At 31.5% G+C, this 17,185-nt stretch overlaps 1 protein-coding gene across 1 annotated transcript; it reads left to right on the plus strand.

Annotated features, from left to right (window-relative positions):
* Window positions 1–14,076: 14,076 nt before the first annotated feature.
* On the plus strand, window positions 14,077–16,685 carry LOC124920176. The gene is made up of 7 exons (XM_047460605.1): window positions 14,077–14,998; window positions 15,205–15,364; window positions 15,461–15,514; window positions 15,589–15,680; window positions 15,766–16,001; window positions 16,065–16,235; window positions 16,333–16,685. Exons 1-7 carry the CDS (start codon window positions 14,196–14,198, stop codon window positions 16,428–16,430), a joined length of 1,614 nt encoding a protein of 537 aa, XP_047316561.1. The 5' UTR covers window positions 14,077–14,195; the 3' UTR covers window positions 16,431–16,685.
* The last annotated feature ends 500 nt before the right edge of the window (window positions 16,686–17,185 follow it).

Below are 17,185 nucleotides of genomic sequence, written 5' to 3' on the forward strand. Positions count from 1 at the left end.
TCTCACATATATCCAAATTAACCACAGCTCTCGACCCGCCAATCCGGACACTTTAAAAATTAAGCATCATTATATATATATAGATTAGTTAGTTACAAAGTTGAACTTATATTGTTAAAATGTCACGCGTTTATCAAAATTTGGGTTTAATTTAAAATATAAAGTGTTATTAGCTTAGTTGGTTAAAATGTGGTACTTGTTTTGTTAGGTTGCAAGTTCGAACCATACCTATAGCATTTTAAAATTTTTTTTACCCGTTTTAAGTTTATAGGCGGGTCAACCCACAATCCGACCCAAGTATCCATTTACTCTCACATATATCCAAATTAACCACAGCTCTCGATCCGGTAATCCGGACACTTTAAAAATTAAGCATCATTATATATATATAAACCCTAAACCCTTAGTTACAAAGTTGACTTATATTATTAAAATGTCACGCGTTTATCAAAATTTGGGTTGAATTTAAAATATAAAGTGTAATTAGCTTAGTTGGTTAAAAGATTGTACTTATTTTGTTATGTTGCAAGTTCGAACCATACATATATCATTTTTAATTTTATTTTTAACCGTTTTAAGTTTATAGGCGGGTCAACCCACAATCCGATCCAAGTATCCATTTACGCTCAAATATATCCAAATTAACCACAGCTCTCGACCCGGTAATCCGGATATTTTAAAAATTAAGCATCATTATATATATATATAGATACCAACACTTTTTGAATAATAGAAACTCATTTATATTGATTCCAAATTTAAATGAAATTGACCTTTCACCGTAGTTTTTCTTTTATAAGAAATACTATTAAAAAAAGAAAGTTATAAATTAATAAACGGTAATAAATACACTGTACCATGTGATATAAAATCAAATGTTAACTAATATGTATGGTATATATGAGAGGATTTGAATATTTTTATCTACCTCTCCTTGTTTGAGATTTGTACTTTTTTGGACTTATATTTTATATAATCGTCCAATTCAGTTTATGGTCATCACTTAATTAATTTAATAATTTTGCAGAATGGTCATATTGGATCATCTAGATTTGGTTAATAAATGATTATTCACTTCAATATATTTTTTATTTATTTTGATCAATTTGAATTTAGCTATAAGAAAATTAGATTTTCTCATGAAAAATTGTCCTTTTTAACATACTTGCTTTAGTTAATTTATTTTGATTTTTATTATAAATGCAATAATAAATGGATTTCTTGTATTCAATCATTAATAAAACCTTTTATTTCATATTTTAAGTCCTATAAATTGGACATATATGAAACAGTGTAAACACACTAATTTGACAAGTAATAAGAATTATCTCATTTTAACTCTCTCTTGTTCTTAGTCTTGTTTATTTATAACACGTTATCAACACGAGTGTCTTGTTTCCGAAGCAAATGTCAAGACCCCCTCCTCGTATGTGGTAGCCAAGTTTTGCGTCTCATTTGCAAAAGTCAAGTCGATCGAGGTTGACAATGGTATTCTCGATAACTTTCAATCTTATTTATTTTATCTCACAATTGCATGTCGAACCTCACGAAATTGGAGTTCACGGCTCTTGACATCGCCGAAAAGAATTACCTTTCATGGATTCTAGATGCTGAAATTCATCTTGAAGTATTCTGAATTGATATCATGCATATTATTGGCCGAACAAAATAATGAGATTTAAATAAAAAAAAAATCATGAGGCACGTCCAACTGGATCGACTCATTCCTTGAAGTGAATGTGACATGTTGGAAATAATGAATGAGTCATCATTGGGTAACGTATAAGTGTCTTGGGGAATATAAATATTTCCACCTTGGTTAATGTCTAAGTCAAACTTGGGAAGTGGAGTAGTGGTTTGAATAATGTAAAGGTTTCTAGGGTAGTGTAAATGTTTCTTGTATATTGTATATAAATAGGGCTCTCCCCTCTCATGTAATCAATATAATAATAAATAATATATTACAACTTTTTTCTACATGGTATCAGAGCGGGTACTTGTGTCCTGACTCTCTTTCAGCACTATCTTTACTTTATCATATTCTTTTTTAGCACTGTTGTGTTGTTTAGTTTGAAATTTCAGAATATTCTCTGCTTTTGTTAAACACGACAATGACTACTTTCGGGAGCAATTTTTTTGATGGGCACTCAACCGGGAAGATGACCTCGGTTCTTTTGAATGAAAAGAACTACATCACTTAGGCGCGGTCAACAACTATTTTTCTCAAAGGGAAGCTCAAATTTGACCATATTTCTGGGACATCAACGCAACCAACCATATCAGAGAAATCCACTGAGGAAGATTAGAAAAGGGCCGAGGAATGGGAAGCCCATGACTATCAAATCATGAGTTTTCTTCTAAATTCCATGGAGACGAGAATTTCCGAATTTTTCTTGGGCAAAAATTCAGCAAAAGAAATTTGGGATTCGGTCAAGAAAAGATATAGAAATACTCAAAATTATGCTCACATATATCAACTGAAATCTGAAATCCAGTCCCTCAAAAAGGGATCGAAGTCGGTTACCGAAATTGTTGGTGAGTTAACCAGAAGACAAGAAGAACTCATGATGTACTTACCTCGGACCAACGATGAGAATACCTTGCAAGAGCGAGATGAACAAGAAGGGATATACCAGTTGCTTGCCTCCTTCGATCCGAGTTGGGACACCATTCATGCTCAAATCCTCATGACGTCTACTCTTTCAGATTTCGATGATGTTGTCTCAAGGCTACAACAAGAGGAGACACGGAGAAGCACCATGGGAGGTGAGGGGCAAACAACAGGTGGAAATCAAGCATTTTTTGGTCACAAATCCCAAAATTTTCAACGAACCAGCAATCTCTTCTGTAATCATTGTAAGAAACAGGGTCATGCTAAGGAGTTTTGCTTCAAACTTTATCCTCATCTTCGTGCGGCAAAGAAGAATGGCAAAGAAAAATGTAGAAATTTTAATGGGAGAAACCCGAAAGGATTTCTCGCTCAAAACAATGGAGGAGAAAGCAATGATCAAATGGGCTGGAATACTAGGCCAACTATTGGACAACACAACTTTAACATATCAGTAGGGTCAAACAATCAAACAGATTTCAATCATCTTTTTGACCAGTTTACCAAATTCATGCAAACACAAGAGGCTCGGTCCACATCCAAAGTAGACCCAGGTATTTTTTCAAAATATTTTACATATTTTTGCAAAAATCCTAATTATTGGGTAGTTGATTCAAGAGCCTCAGATCATATGACTGGAATTAAAAATTATTTTTTGGATTTTTCCATTAAAAATTCACAACAAAGTGTTAAAACAGCTAATGATTCAAATATGCCTATCTTAGGAACTGGGTCTATCAGAGTATTTTCAAAAAATGTTGATAATATTCTTTATGTTCCACAATTATTTCCTAACGTATTATCTGTTAGCAAAATAACTAAAGATCTTAAATGTCTTGTTATTTTTTCTAATGAATGTGTTGTGTTTCAAGACCAGTTGATAGGAATGAAGTTTGGTGAAGGACAACTTGTCAACGATATTTATATTGTTGATCTTTCTAGATGTGCTTTCAATTCATACACTAATTTTGAGCAAGATTTATGGCATCAAAGGCTAGGACATCCTTCTAATAAAGTTGTAAAACATCTTTTTCGAATAGATAATTTTTTTTCAAATTGTGATATTTGTCAATTTTCAAAACAAACCAAACTTCCTTTTTCCATCTCTACAAATAAAACCAAATCTCCTCTCGAATTGATACATTCAGATGTATGGGGTCCTGCACCTATAGATTCGTATAATAATTTTAGATATTATGTTAGCTTCATCGATGATTTCTCACGAACAACTTGGATTTATCTTTTAACTTCAAAGATGGAAGTGTATGAAAAAATTTTGGAATTTAATTCATTTGCAGAAAATCATTTTAATGCCACAATTAAAAACTTTCGATCTGATAATGGTACTGAATACATTAACTCAAAATTTTAAAATTCTTTAAATCAAAGGGCACTGTTCATCAAAAAACTTGTCCTCATACACCTGCCCAAAATGGAGTTGCTGAAAGAAAAAAAACACCTTCTTGAAGTAACCCAAGCTTTACTTTTCCAGTCTAATGTCCTTAAGAGATTTTGGTCTGATGCCCTTCTCACTGCAGTTCACCTTATAAACAGAATTCCTACCTCTGTATTGAATGGAAAAGCTCAACTCAATGTCTTAAATAACAAAGAAATCTCTTATGAACATTTGCGTGTTTTCGGTTGCACATGTTTTGTTCACACTAGTCGCACCGATAAACTTAGTACAACTTCCATTACAGCTTTGTTTCTTGGATATTCAACGACTCAGAAAGGGTACAAATGTTATGATTTTGAAACTAATAAAATTTATATATCTAGAAATGTTATATTTAGAGAGCATGAGCCATTTTTCAAAGAAAAAATTAATGATTATGATTCTTTTAACGGTTTTATCCATACTCTTAACTCTTTTACAGATGTAACTACAGAAATGAAGCACTAAGGTCATGCTCATGCTCATGCTCAGGGGAAGATGAGGTACCAAGGACCAAAGATAATGTGGAATCCAATATCATCTTAGGGGGAGAATTAGAGAGTTCAACCTATTCAAGAGAAAATCAGGAGTCACATGGTTCGGAAAATCCATTAGAATAAGAAATACAACATATTTTAGAAGAAGTTCGTGAAAACCTATCAGGATATGAAGGTGTAAGAAGATCCGTGCGTCCTAGCCGACCACCTGCAAAACTTAATGACTATATTTCTTATGAAAATATTTCTCCAACACATTTTAATTTTTTAACTTGTTTAGATAACATTGAGCCTAAAAATTTTCAAGAAGTTGTTTCTAATCCTCTTTGGCAACAAGTTATGTGTGAGGAACTAGAAGCACTTGAAAAAAATCATACTTGGGATACTGTTGTTCCTTCTATAGGAAAAAGACCTGTCGGCTGTAAATGAATATATAAAATAAAATATGATAGTAATGGTAAAATAGATAGATACAAGGCACGTCTTGTAGCAAAGGGATATACTCAAACATATGGTATAGATTATGAGGAAACATTTGCCCCCGTAGCCAAAATGAACACGGTTAGAATTCTTTTATCGATTGCCACTAATAAAAATTGGAATATTTTTCAAATAGATGTAAAAAATACTTTTCTCCAGGGTGATTTAGAGGAGGAAGTGTATATGGATCTTCCTCTAGGTTACAAAGACAACTTGAGTTCTAAACTTGTTTGTAAACTTAATAAAGCTATATATGGATTAAACAATCTCCCCATGTTTGGTATGCTAAATTAAGTAATGCTCTTCTTCAAAATAGATTCACAAAAAGTACGGCAGATTCCTCCCTATTTATTAAAAATTTCTCTCTTTTTGTTCATATATATGTTGATGATATTATAATTACTGAGAACAATGACGAAGAAATAAATAAAGTTAAAAAGTATTTACAAAAAAAATTTGATATCAAAGACTTAGGTATTCTTAAATATTTTCTTGGAGTAGAGATAGCCCATTCACAAAAAGGGATATTCTTGTCTCAAAGAAAATATACGTTAGATTTATTAAATGAAATAGGGAAGTTTGGATTAAAGCCAACTTATACTCCAATGGACACCACTACTAAACTTAATTCTGAAGATGGTGAGTTGTTAGTGGATATTGGCAGGTATCAAAGGTTAGTTGGCAAACTTATATATTTAACCGTCACTAGACCAGATATTACTTTTTCTGTTAGTACAGTGAGTCAGTTTATGCATGCTCCACGAACAAGTCATCTAAAAACAGTCGAAAGAATACTTCGATATCTTAAGGCTACTTCGGGGCAAGGAATCTGGCTTAAAAAAATCAGTTCTTAAACATCATTGGATACTCGGATGCAGACTGGGCAGGAAGTTCTAATAGAAAATCAACCACTGGATTCTGTACATTTGTTGGCGGGAATTTAGTCACTTGGCGCAGCAAGAAGAAAAACGTGGTTGCAAGATCCAGCGCTGAAGCAGAATACCGGGCTATGGCTATTACAGCTAACGAACTTATTTGTATTAAGCATCTACTCCAAGATATGGGGATATCTCATAGTGAACCGATGAAAATGTATTGCGACAACCAAGCAACATGATATATCGCATCTAATCTCGTTTTTCATGAACGAACGAAACATATTGAAGTTGACTGTCACTTTATCAGGGAGAAAGTACAATCTAGCCAAATTGAAACACCTTACGTAATGAGTAAAAATCAGTTGGCCGACATCTTCACGAAGTCTCTAGATAGAACCTCCTTCGACCACATTCTTGACAAGTTATGAGTTTTCAATCTATTCACTCCTAACTTGAGGGGGTGTTAGAAATAATGAATGAGTCATCATTGGGTAACGTATAAGTGGCTTGGGGAATATAAATATTTCCACCTTGGTTAATGTCTAAGTCAAACTTGGGAAGTGGAGTAGTGGTTTGAGTAATGTAAAGGTTTCTAGGGTAGTGTAAATGTTTCTTGTATATTGTATATAAATAGGGCTCTCCCCTCTCATGTAATTAATATAATAATAAATAATATATTACAACTTTTCTCTACATGACATCATATAATTATAGAGGACAACATCGTGGTCATGACCGCGGTCACTTTTTAGATCGTGCCCGTAGAAATGGCCATGGACATGGTGGTGGTGGTCGACACTATATCCGCAACAAAGAGAAACATAATGACAAAAAATGACCAAATCAATAAGACAGTGGAAAACATGTGATATCATTGTGGCATAAAAGGTCATTGGTCACGTACCTTTTGTACGCCAAAACATTTTATCAATGTTTTTCAAATATCACTAAAAAGAAAAGGGACCATCGAGACCAACTCTACTTGTACTTCTGGTGATGATAAAATAGTTTTTGGTCTCGATGATTTCTCCCGGTTTGATGTAGCTGACTTTCTTGTCGAGCATGAAAATAAGAATGAGGTCATTCGATACTTGTGTTTTCTTTATAATGTTTAATAAAATTTTATAAAATAAATTCTATAACTATCAAGACTATATTTAGTTTGATGTTGCGTTTGTATTATTATTGTTTGTTCATTATTAATTCTTAATATTTTATTTTTATTTAATGAAGAAAATGAAGGTTCTTGGAAGCGAATACTCGATGAATGAAAGATGTCTCGTAGACAACTTCAACACATACCATTTTGAAAAGCAATAAATCTTTTTTTTGGTGATGAAGGAGACATATGTGAATACGATATCGGGTAGTTCAAAAATGATTGAAGGCTCTAGAAGAGAAAATATTATATTACCCAGAGGAACAAACATTTGTATTGATAATGCGTTGTATTCGTCCAAGTCTCAAAGAAACTTGTTGAGTTTTAAAGATATCTGCATAAATGAATATCACATTGAGACTTCAAATGAAAACAATAAAGAATATTTATCTATCACAAGTATCATCTCGGGTAATAAAAAATGTTTCTTAGAAAAATTACCCGTAGTTTCCTCTAGATTATATCTCACAAACATAAGTGTTGGCGAAGTACATGTCATTACAAGCCAGACGTTTGTCAATCAAAATAATTTTATTACATGATAGATTGGGACATCTTGAAGCTATTATAATGCGAAGAATAATTAATCATTCATGTGGGCATTCACTGAAAAACCAAAAGACTTTTCTACCCAATGAATTTTCTTGTGTTACTTGTTCACACGAGAATATAATAATTAGGCCATCACCATCTAAAATTAGGGTTGAGCTCTTGAAATTTATTGAAAGAATACAAGGTGATATATGTGGGCGTATTCATCCACCATGTGGACCATTCAGATATTTTATGGTATTAATTGACGCATCAACAAGATGGTCACATGTGTGTTTATTATCAACTCGTAATAAAGCATTTGCAAGATTGCTTGCTAAAATTATCAAACTACGAGCTCACTTTCTGGACTATTTAATTAAATATATTCGTTTTGATAATACTGGAGAATTTACCTCCCAAGCTTTTAATAATTATTGTATGTCAATTGGGATAAGTGTTGATTATATAGTAGCACATGCTCACATACAAAATATCCTTGTAGAGTCATTGATAAAACGTCTTCAACTAATTGCAAGACCGTTGTTTATGAAAACGAAACTTCCGATACAAGCTTGGGGACATTATTTTGCACGCGGCAGCATTAATTCGTATTAGACCGACACATTATAATGAGGTCTCCCTTTAGAAATGGTATATGGTCAGGAACTAAATATTTTCCATCTAAGAATTTTCGGATGTGAGGTAAATGTGTCAATTGCTCCACCACAACGCACAAAGATAAGACCTCAAAGGAGATTAAAGATATATGTTGGATATGAATCACCATCTATAATTAAATATCTTGTGACTTATTCACGACAAAGTTTGTCGATTATCATTTCAATGAAATGATATTTTCAACATTGAAAGGGGAAAATAAGTAGTTGGAAAAGGAAATAATCTATCGTGAGTTATCATTAGCTCATTATGATCCTCGTACAAAACAATCTAAACTTGAAGTTCATAAAATCTCACTTGCAAAATTTAGCAAATCAATTACCAGATACTTTTATTGACCCTAAAAAAGTTACGAAGTCTTATATTTCAGCTGCAAATGCTCCAATTATGATTGGTGTCCTTAAAGGATAACCCATTACTGCTAACGAGCCTAAAATGCAAGTGAAGCATGGTAGACTAGTCGGTCCAAAGATAAAAATCCTCAAAAAAGAAAAGAAATACATGCTCAAACTGAGGAAACAATTACTCCAAAAGAGTATCTAGTCATTGAAAAAATGATTCCAGAGAAATCACATGTACTTGAAAATGAAGAGATCTCTATAAACTATGTTTTGAACATGTACTTGAAAATGAAGAGATCTCTATAAACTATGTTTTGACTAGAAAAAGATAGAATCGAAATGAAATCAACGTCGATGAAAATTTTGCATATGTTATAGCATGCGGTATTGTTAATGAAGACGATGCTCTTGAACCAAATATGTAGAAGAATGAAGACGGAGAAATGATTGGTCAAACTAAAAAGTTGCGATTGAAACTGAATTAAAATAACTCGCAAATCATAAAATTTTTGGACCTATCGTCCGTACCCCTAAAAGTATTAAACCGATCGGTTATAAATGGGTATTTATAAGAAAAAGAAATGAGAAAAATGAAATTGTCAGATATAAGGCACGACTTGTTGCCTAGGGTTTCTCATAGAGATCTGATATTGATTATGAGGAGACATATTCTCTTGTGGTGGATGCAACAACATTTAGATATCTGATAATTTTATCAATACACGAGAAATTGCAAATGAGATTGATGGATGTTGTTACGACATACTTATATGGCTCCCTTGATAACAATATATACATGAAACTCCCTGAAGTATTTAAAATGCCAGAAGCATGTAATTTAGAATGTCGAGACCTTTACTCGGTTAAACTATGTCGATCTCTATATGAATTGGTGGACGTATGTGGTATAAACATCTCAGTGAATATTTGTTAAAGAATGAATTTCAAAATGACCCAATATGCCCATGTGTGTTTATTAGGAGATTTAGATCACAATTCATAATAATTGTAAATTATGTGGACGGTCTAAATATTATTGGAACTACAAATGAACTATCTGAAACAGTTAATTACCTTAAGAAAGAATATGAAATGAAATATCTCAAAAAAACAAAGTTATGTCTTGACTTGTAAGTTGAGCATTTAGAGATATGAAATTTTGTTCACCAATCTACTTATACATCAAAAGTACTAAAAAGATTCTTTATATATAAAGTGCATCCCTTGAGTAGTTCAATGATCGTAAGATCGCTTGATGTAAATAAAGATCCATTTCGACCTCGTATGAGTGATGAAGAACTAATTGGTCTTGAAGTACAATACCTTAGTGCTATTGGAGTGCTAATGTATCTGAATAGTCATACTATACCTGATATATCATTGACAATAAAATTATTAATGATATATAATTCTTCACAGACAATGAGACACTGGAATGGAGTTAAGCATATTTTTCGGTACCTTCGAGTAACTATGGACATTGGATTATATTATTCATATGTATATGAAGCTGAATTGATTGGGTACGCAAATGCATAATATTTATCTAATCATCATAATGGTAGGTCTCAGATGTGTTACGTATTTACATATGGTGGTACAACTATATTTTGGAGATCTATGAAATAATCAATTACCGCAACATCTACAAATCATTCCTAGATCATCGCTATTCATGAGGCAAGTTGAGAATGTGTATGGTTGAGATCAATTATTCATCAATTTGAGAGTCATGTGGATTATCCGTAAATAAGAATTCTCCAACAATTTTATATGAGGAAAATGCTACTTGTATTGCAAAATTAAAATGAGGATATATTAAAGAGGATAGAACCAAACACATATTACCAAAATTCTTTTTCACTCATGATCTCTAGAAGAAAGGTGATATTGATGTTCATCAAATTCGTTCATCAGATAATCTAGCAGATCTATTTACAAAAGCATTGCGTACTACGACCTTTGAAAAATTAATGTATAAAATTGGCATGCGGGGAGACTCAAGAGTCTAAAGTGATGTAACAAAAAGGAGAGTTTATGTACTGCACTCTTTTTCCTTCACCGTGGTTTTATCCCACTGGATTTTCCGGGAAAAGTTCTTAATGAGGCAATATACTAATGACATGTGAAGGGGAGTATTATAAATACAATAATAAATGGATGTCATTATGTATGACTTTTGGTCTTTCATATTTTATCATCAAGACCTTTTATTTCCTATTCCAAGTCCTTTAAATATGACATATATGAAACATTATAAACACACTAATTTGATAAACAATAAGAATTTGTCTCTTTTAACTCTCTCTTATTCTTTGTCTTGTTTGGTTATAACAATTTTAATATTTTTTCTTACTTTATTATAATTATGTTTTAACAAATTAAATTTCTTATGCAAAAGTAAGTGAGTTACCGATTCAACATCCTCGTGACACACACGACTAACCATAATACAACATTTTTTCATGTACATATTATCCGTAGGAATTCCACTGTGAATAACGTTCCATCCAAAGAACGAGATCTTGGATGAAATCTTTGACACCTAAAGTTTCTCCCAACAAAAATTATATGAACTTATCTTAGCAAATAATTTGTAGAAATACCCCATATGGAAACTATTCATGTCTTGTTCAGACGGTGACACTTGTTTGCATCCTACCAAAAGCAAAACTCTATTATGAGACGAACTCTCCATAATGTTTAATCTTCTTCTATATATAATTCAGCTAGAGAAATCACTAGATCGAGGATCAAACATGTCCTTAATTGTGGCATTTCTACATATAACAATAGAAGCAAGCTCAGGAAGCGTTAGCTAGACTTTTGACACAACATTAATTGTCGTTCCAAAAGCTGATCGAAGAACCATCTCCCACAATGAATCTAGATTGCTCAAATTTTTTTCCACATAGAATAAATTCTCCTCTAAATGCTACACCCCGCTGGCTAATTAGATATTTTTATGAATCAACCAGACCAATTGTAACCATACATTTGATCATCGATGCCCAAAAACTATATTCGGTTCCGTTGCAAATCTACAATATTATTTTGATAGAAGAGCCTTATTAAAGGAAATAAGATCTCGAATATCCAAACTTTATTGATATTTAAAACATTTAACCTTATCCCAACTAACTAAATGACAAAACGATGAGTTAGAGGATCCACATAAAAATTTACACATTATTCTCTCTATTTGTACCGCCACACTCTTGGAAAGAATAAAGACATCATATATGAGCATAGATGACAATACACTCTTAATGAGGATTAACGACCCCCTTTCGAGATTATTTTACTTTTATATCTAGATAACTTATATTACATTTTAGTGATAATTGAGTCCGAAGAGACATTGAATCGTAATTTAGCACCCAATGACATACCAATGTACGTTGATGGAAGATTATCAATTCTCAACCCCAACACAATTGCAAACATCATCATTCTTCTATTTGAAATAGGATTTGGAAAAAGATGTATGACTTATTAAGATTCACTCAAAGATCGGAACATGCACCGAATACCCATAAAATATCTTGAAGGTGTTTAAAATCCATGTAGATGGTCTGAACCATACATATCATGACATTAACGAAAAACAAATGTGATATAGAATAATAATATCTTCTTGACTCATAACACTTACGAATAAGTCCTGAGTTTTCTTACGAATAAGTCCTGAGTTTTCTGCAAACGCTATCATTTTTTAAAGAGTTTTCATAACATAATTATATTTATAAATTAAAAAAGTTATTTATTTAAATAAATAAATATAATTAATTAATTTTATAAATATAATTTTTTACAGTGTTATTTACTTTTATTATTATTTTTAATTAATTTTATATTTAAATATATAAAATTTTAAAATGACTAGTTATAAAATAATTAATTATATATATATATATAAATAATAATAATATATAACTCATATATTTTAAATTAAACTCTTAACTAACGAACTATTTTACATTTTAACTTGACATAACCACTTAATTTTTTATTTTTTTTATTTTTTAAATTTTATTTAATTTTTTAATTTTTAATTTTTTAAATTTTATTTACTATTTATTACGCTAATATATCCGTTTCATTCATAATTTTTTTTTTTTAATTTCAAGCCCAACCAAAATTATTTTGGAACCACCCAATTTAAAATCTTGAATAGTTTATAAGTTGATAAGTTTTTTTTAGGAAAAAAGCTTACTTAGACATATGTACTTGTACAAATAGCTCACTTAAACGTATGTACTAATAAAATGTCATATAAACATACGTACTATCAAAAATTGGCTCATTTAGCCTCTTTTAGTAACCATGGTTAACTTTTCTTTTTAAATTTATATATTTATTAATTAAATATTAATATATTTTCTCTCTCTTTCCTTTTTATTTATTATTTCATTTATTACTAATAAATGCACCCTTTATTTTTATCTTTTTTATAATTTTTTATTATTTTTATATGAGTATTTATGATTGATTATTTTAATTTTATTTTATATATATGAGCATTCATTATTAATTATTTTAACTCTATATTTCTTCTTCTTTTATATATATATATATTTATATTCACATTAATTATTAATTATTTTAAAATTGTTTAATCATAATAATTGAATATAACAATGAAAATTATTTCAGCAATAAAAATCCTTCAACACAAAAATAAATTAATTAAGATTTAAGAATTGAATAATAATAAAAACTCATTCATCAAACACTAAAAGAGTTATAATCAAATATTAGACAAAATAATTCATTTACTACTAATATAAATCGTGAATAAAAATTAAATAAAAAATTATTAATTTCATTTTTATTTATATTAAACTAAATAAGAAAAAACTCTTTTTCATTTTTATTATATTAAATTAAATAAGAAAAAACCCTTCAAAAAAATATTACAATAAAACATAAATTCATAAATAAGTTGTTAAATTTTTTTTAAAAAATGAGAATTTAAAAAATATAAGAAATAAAAACTAATAAAAAAAAGATAAAATATAAAAGAGAAATTAATATTAAAATAATAAAAAAATTTAAGAATAAAATAAATTACCTAGTTTAATTAATGAAAAAAAAGGAGAGAAAAAATATATTAATATTTAATTAATAAATATATAAATTTTTTAAAAAAAATTAACCATGGTTATTAAAAGAGGCTAAATGAGCCAATTTTTTATAGTACATATGTTTAAATGACCTTTTATTAGTACATACGTCTAAGTGAGCTAGTTGTACAAGTACATACGTCTAAGTGAGCTTTTTTTTTTTTTTTTTTATGTATGTTAAAGAAGAATTACTTATATGAGTTTAGTTAGAGAGAGAAAGATTTTTTTTTTTATTACCATGTCATAATTTATCGGAGTAACTACCGCACGCACGTGAATCACATTTGGTAAAACTGTATTTATCAAGATTCAAGATTTATTTAACGTTCTCCGTGAGATGGCCGTGACGGTAGCGCCCCCACCGTATGACGGCGTTTTAACCAATCAAATTTACTTCGTCACCATCCCTAAACGTCGTCTTCCTAAACAAACCCTAACCCTAACGTCCGCTCCCCAAAGATGGCGTCCTGTGACGACGATTTCTCTCTCCTTGGTGACGATAACGCTCCTCCCCAGCCTCCTTCTGCACCTCCTCCTCCTCCACCTACAAACCCATCGATTACCCACCACCACATCGCCGCTTTTTCCCATCGATTTTCTCCAAAATCGATTCCTATCGACACCCCTCCATCTCATCGTCATCCACCGCCACAACCCACTTCACGATCCGCAGGAAGGAGTCCAGATCCGCCGCCGACGGGATGCGGCGATGGAGAAGATGGAGAGAGTTTCAGTGACGGCGCGTTTTGTTCTCATGATGTTAACCATTTTGAAAACGAATCAGATCCGAGCAAATCCGCGGTTAAGAGAAAGGAAGGAGATGAATTTAGCGATGGAGGAACTACTGCTCATTATTCGTATAAAAAGCATAAGACGAATACCTCCGGAGGTGGGGAGTATAGGAAGGACCGGGAGGAATGGAGCGACACGGCAATTGGGTGTTTGCTCGATGTTTACTTAGAAAAGTTTATGATTTTGAACAGGGGGAATCTCCGAGGAAGAGATTGGGAAGAAGTTGCTGTATATGTTAGCGAAAGATGTGATAAACAGACTAAAAGCGTTGAACAGTGTAAGAATAAAGTTGATAACTTGAAGAAGAGGTACAAGCTGGAGAGACATAGGATGAACAATGGAGGGACTTCAGCTAGTCATTGGCCTTGGTTCAGTAAAATGGAGATGATTGTTGGCAATTCTCTACAGTCTAAAACTGTTTCAGAGGATGAAAAGCCTGTAACCAGTTCATCAACAAAACAAACAAAGAGGTACCTTTCTTTCACAATCTTGATTGATTTGAAATATGTCAACTATATATGTTCCCTTTGTCTTGTTCCTAATGGTGTTTTCTTTTGTTTCTTGCCTTTTAACAATTTATTTGAAAAAGATAGAAAGAAAAGGAAACTATTTGTGCTTTTCATGTTTTGATCAGTCATTTATGTTGATTTCTTGACTGGGTTTCATTTTTATATAGGTATGGAGTTTCGATAACAGCAAGTCCTGGTAGTCAGTTGACTATCGTGAAGCCAAAACCATTAAGTAACCAGCAGCCTCCTCCTAGATGGAGAAGAGTGGTTTTCAAGATTAGTGGTGCTGCTTTGGCCGGTGCTGGCGGTCACAACATTGATCCTAAGGTTATTATGTTCTTCGTAGACTAGACTTGATTAGACTAATCGTTAAAGAGGATTTTCAGCCAATTGGAATTGATTTTATCTGTGTCAAACACACAGGTAGCAATGCTGATTGCTAGAGAAGTTTCAACAGCTTGCAGACTTGGTGTTGAGGTTATTATTACTTCTCCATTTTCTTTAAAGGATTGAACTGTTTCGTAATTCATTAGTCCATATTTTGCTAATAGGTTGCGATTGTGGTTGGAGGTCGGAATTTCTTCTGTGGGGACACTTGGGTGACTTCAACTGGTTTAGATAGATGTACCGCGTATCAAATTGGGTAAAGTTTCACAGAATTGTTTAAATTAATCAAGAAAAATGTATGTTTTCATTTGTGATGTGCTTGAATTTGTTTATTTTTTCAGAATGATGGCGACTGTAATGAATTCGATATTACTACAGTCGGCTCTAGAGAAGATGGGAATTCAGACTCGGGTTCAAACTGCCTTCACTATGCCAGAAGTGGCTGAACCATACAGCAGGCAGAGGGCTATTCGTCATCTTGAGAAAGGAAGGGTTGTAATATTTGGCGGAATCGGTGCTGGGACTGGAAATCCAATTTTCTCAACCGATTCTGTATCTGCCCTTAGGGCTTCTGAGAGTAAGTCATAAAATTCTTCCTCCCCATTTTTGGAATATCAGATATTAAGATTTCTGTTTACAGTTCACGCCGAGGCAGTCTTGAAAGGAACAAATGTTGAGGGTGTGTACCTTTGTGACTCGAGAAATGCAAATGTTGTGTCTGAGCATATCTCGTTTAGGGAATTGATTTCCAGAGGCGCGTCTCCAATGGACGTGATGGCTGCAACATTCTGTGAAGAAAATGGAATCCCAGGTTTGAGTTTTTTTATATATTTTAATGTATGTATGTTCTTCCTCAAATAAACATTATGTTTTTGAGTTTTGATTTGTCCTATTGTTATTATTTACAGTTGTGATTTTTAATCTCCATGAACCTGGGAATATATCAAGAGCACTGTGTGGAGAACAAGTTGGGACTCTTATTGATCAGACAGGAACAGTGGGATAAATGATTGAATTGAATTGAATGTATATCAATGGTTATGATCCATAATCATCATCATCTATCCCATTGTTGCAGTCCTATTTGTGTATTATTATTATAATTATTATGGTCAAAGATAAAGAGAGATTATAAGATGTGTATGTACTCTGTAGTATAGTGGCTTCTGAACTTGGTTTGAACTTAATTTAGGATAAAACATTATACAATGATCTCTTGCATATAATTTTATCTATAAAAAGTTTCATTTTCTATTTGTCTGATCATTATTATAGTGTTACAGATTCAATCTATTTGCAATAGTTTATTTACTTAAGCCCACATTTACTATGAAGTTATAGAAATTTTTTAGCCCAAACTTGAGCCTAGTTAGGCACTCCCCCTAATCAGTGTCGATTTTAGAGAAAGTTCAATTTACAAATATTATTTTTTATAGTGTTATTTATTTAATATTAATTTTTATATTTAAATATATAAAATTAAAATAATTATTTAGGTATAATCTTACAAGTTTGTAAGATTTTGACAATATTGCTTTTACCAAAAATGAAATTTATTTGAAACTCTTTGATATAATTTTATTTTTATTTTAATTAGTTTTTTAAAAATTCTCTAACACATCACTATTATTCTAATTATTAAATTATTAATTTCATTAATTAAAATATTCTTATTTTATTTTTATTAAATTTAAATATATATATATATTATTTTAGTAATTCGATCAAAATTCAAATAATCCAGATCAACTTTGAAGCTCA

This window comes from Impatiens glandulifera, chromosome 1 (assembly GCF_907164915.1).
Source record: "Impatiens glandulifera chromosome 1, dImpGla2.1, whole genome shotgun sequence".
NCBI classification, from domain to species: domain Eukaryota; kingdom Viridiplantae; phylum Streptophyta; class Magnoliopsida; order Ericales; family Balsaminaceae; genus Impatiens; species Impatiens glandulifera.

Coding starts and splice junctions, on each gene's coding strand:
- LOC124920176 (XM_047460605.1), top strand. CDS start 14,196: ATGGCGTCCTGTGACGACGATTTCTCTCTCCTTGGTGACGATAACGCT. Junction 15,515..15,588: donor CTTGCAGACTTGGTGTTGAG/GTTATTATTACT, acceptor TTTTGCTAATAG/GTTGCGATTGTGGTTGGAGG. Junction 16,236..16,332: donor TGAAGAAAATGGAATCCCAG/GTTTGAGTTTTT, acceptor TATTATTTACAG/TTGTGATTTTTAATCTCCAT.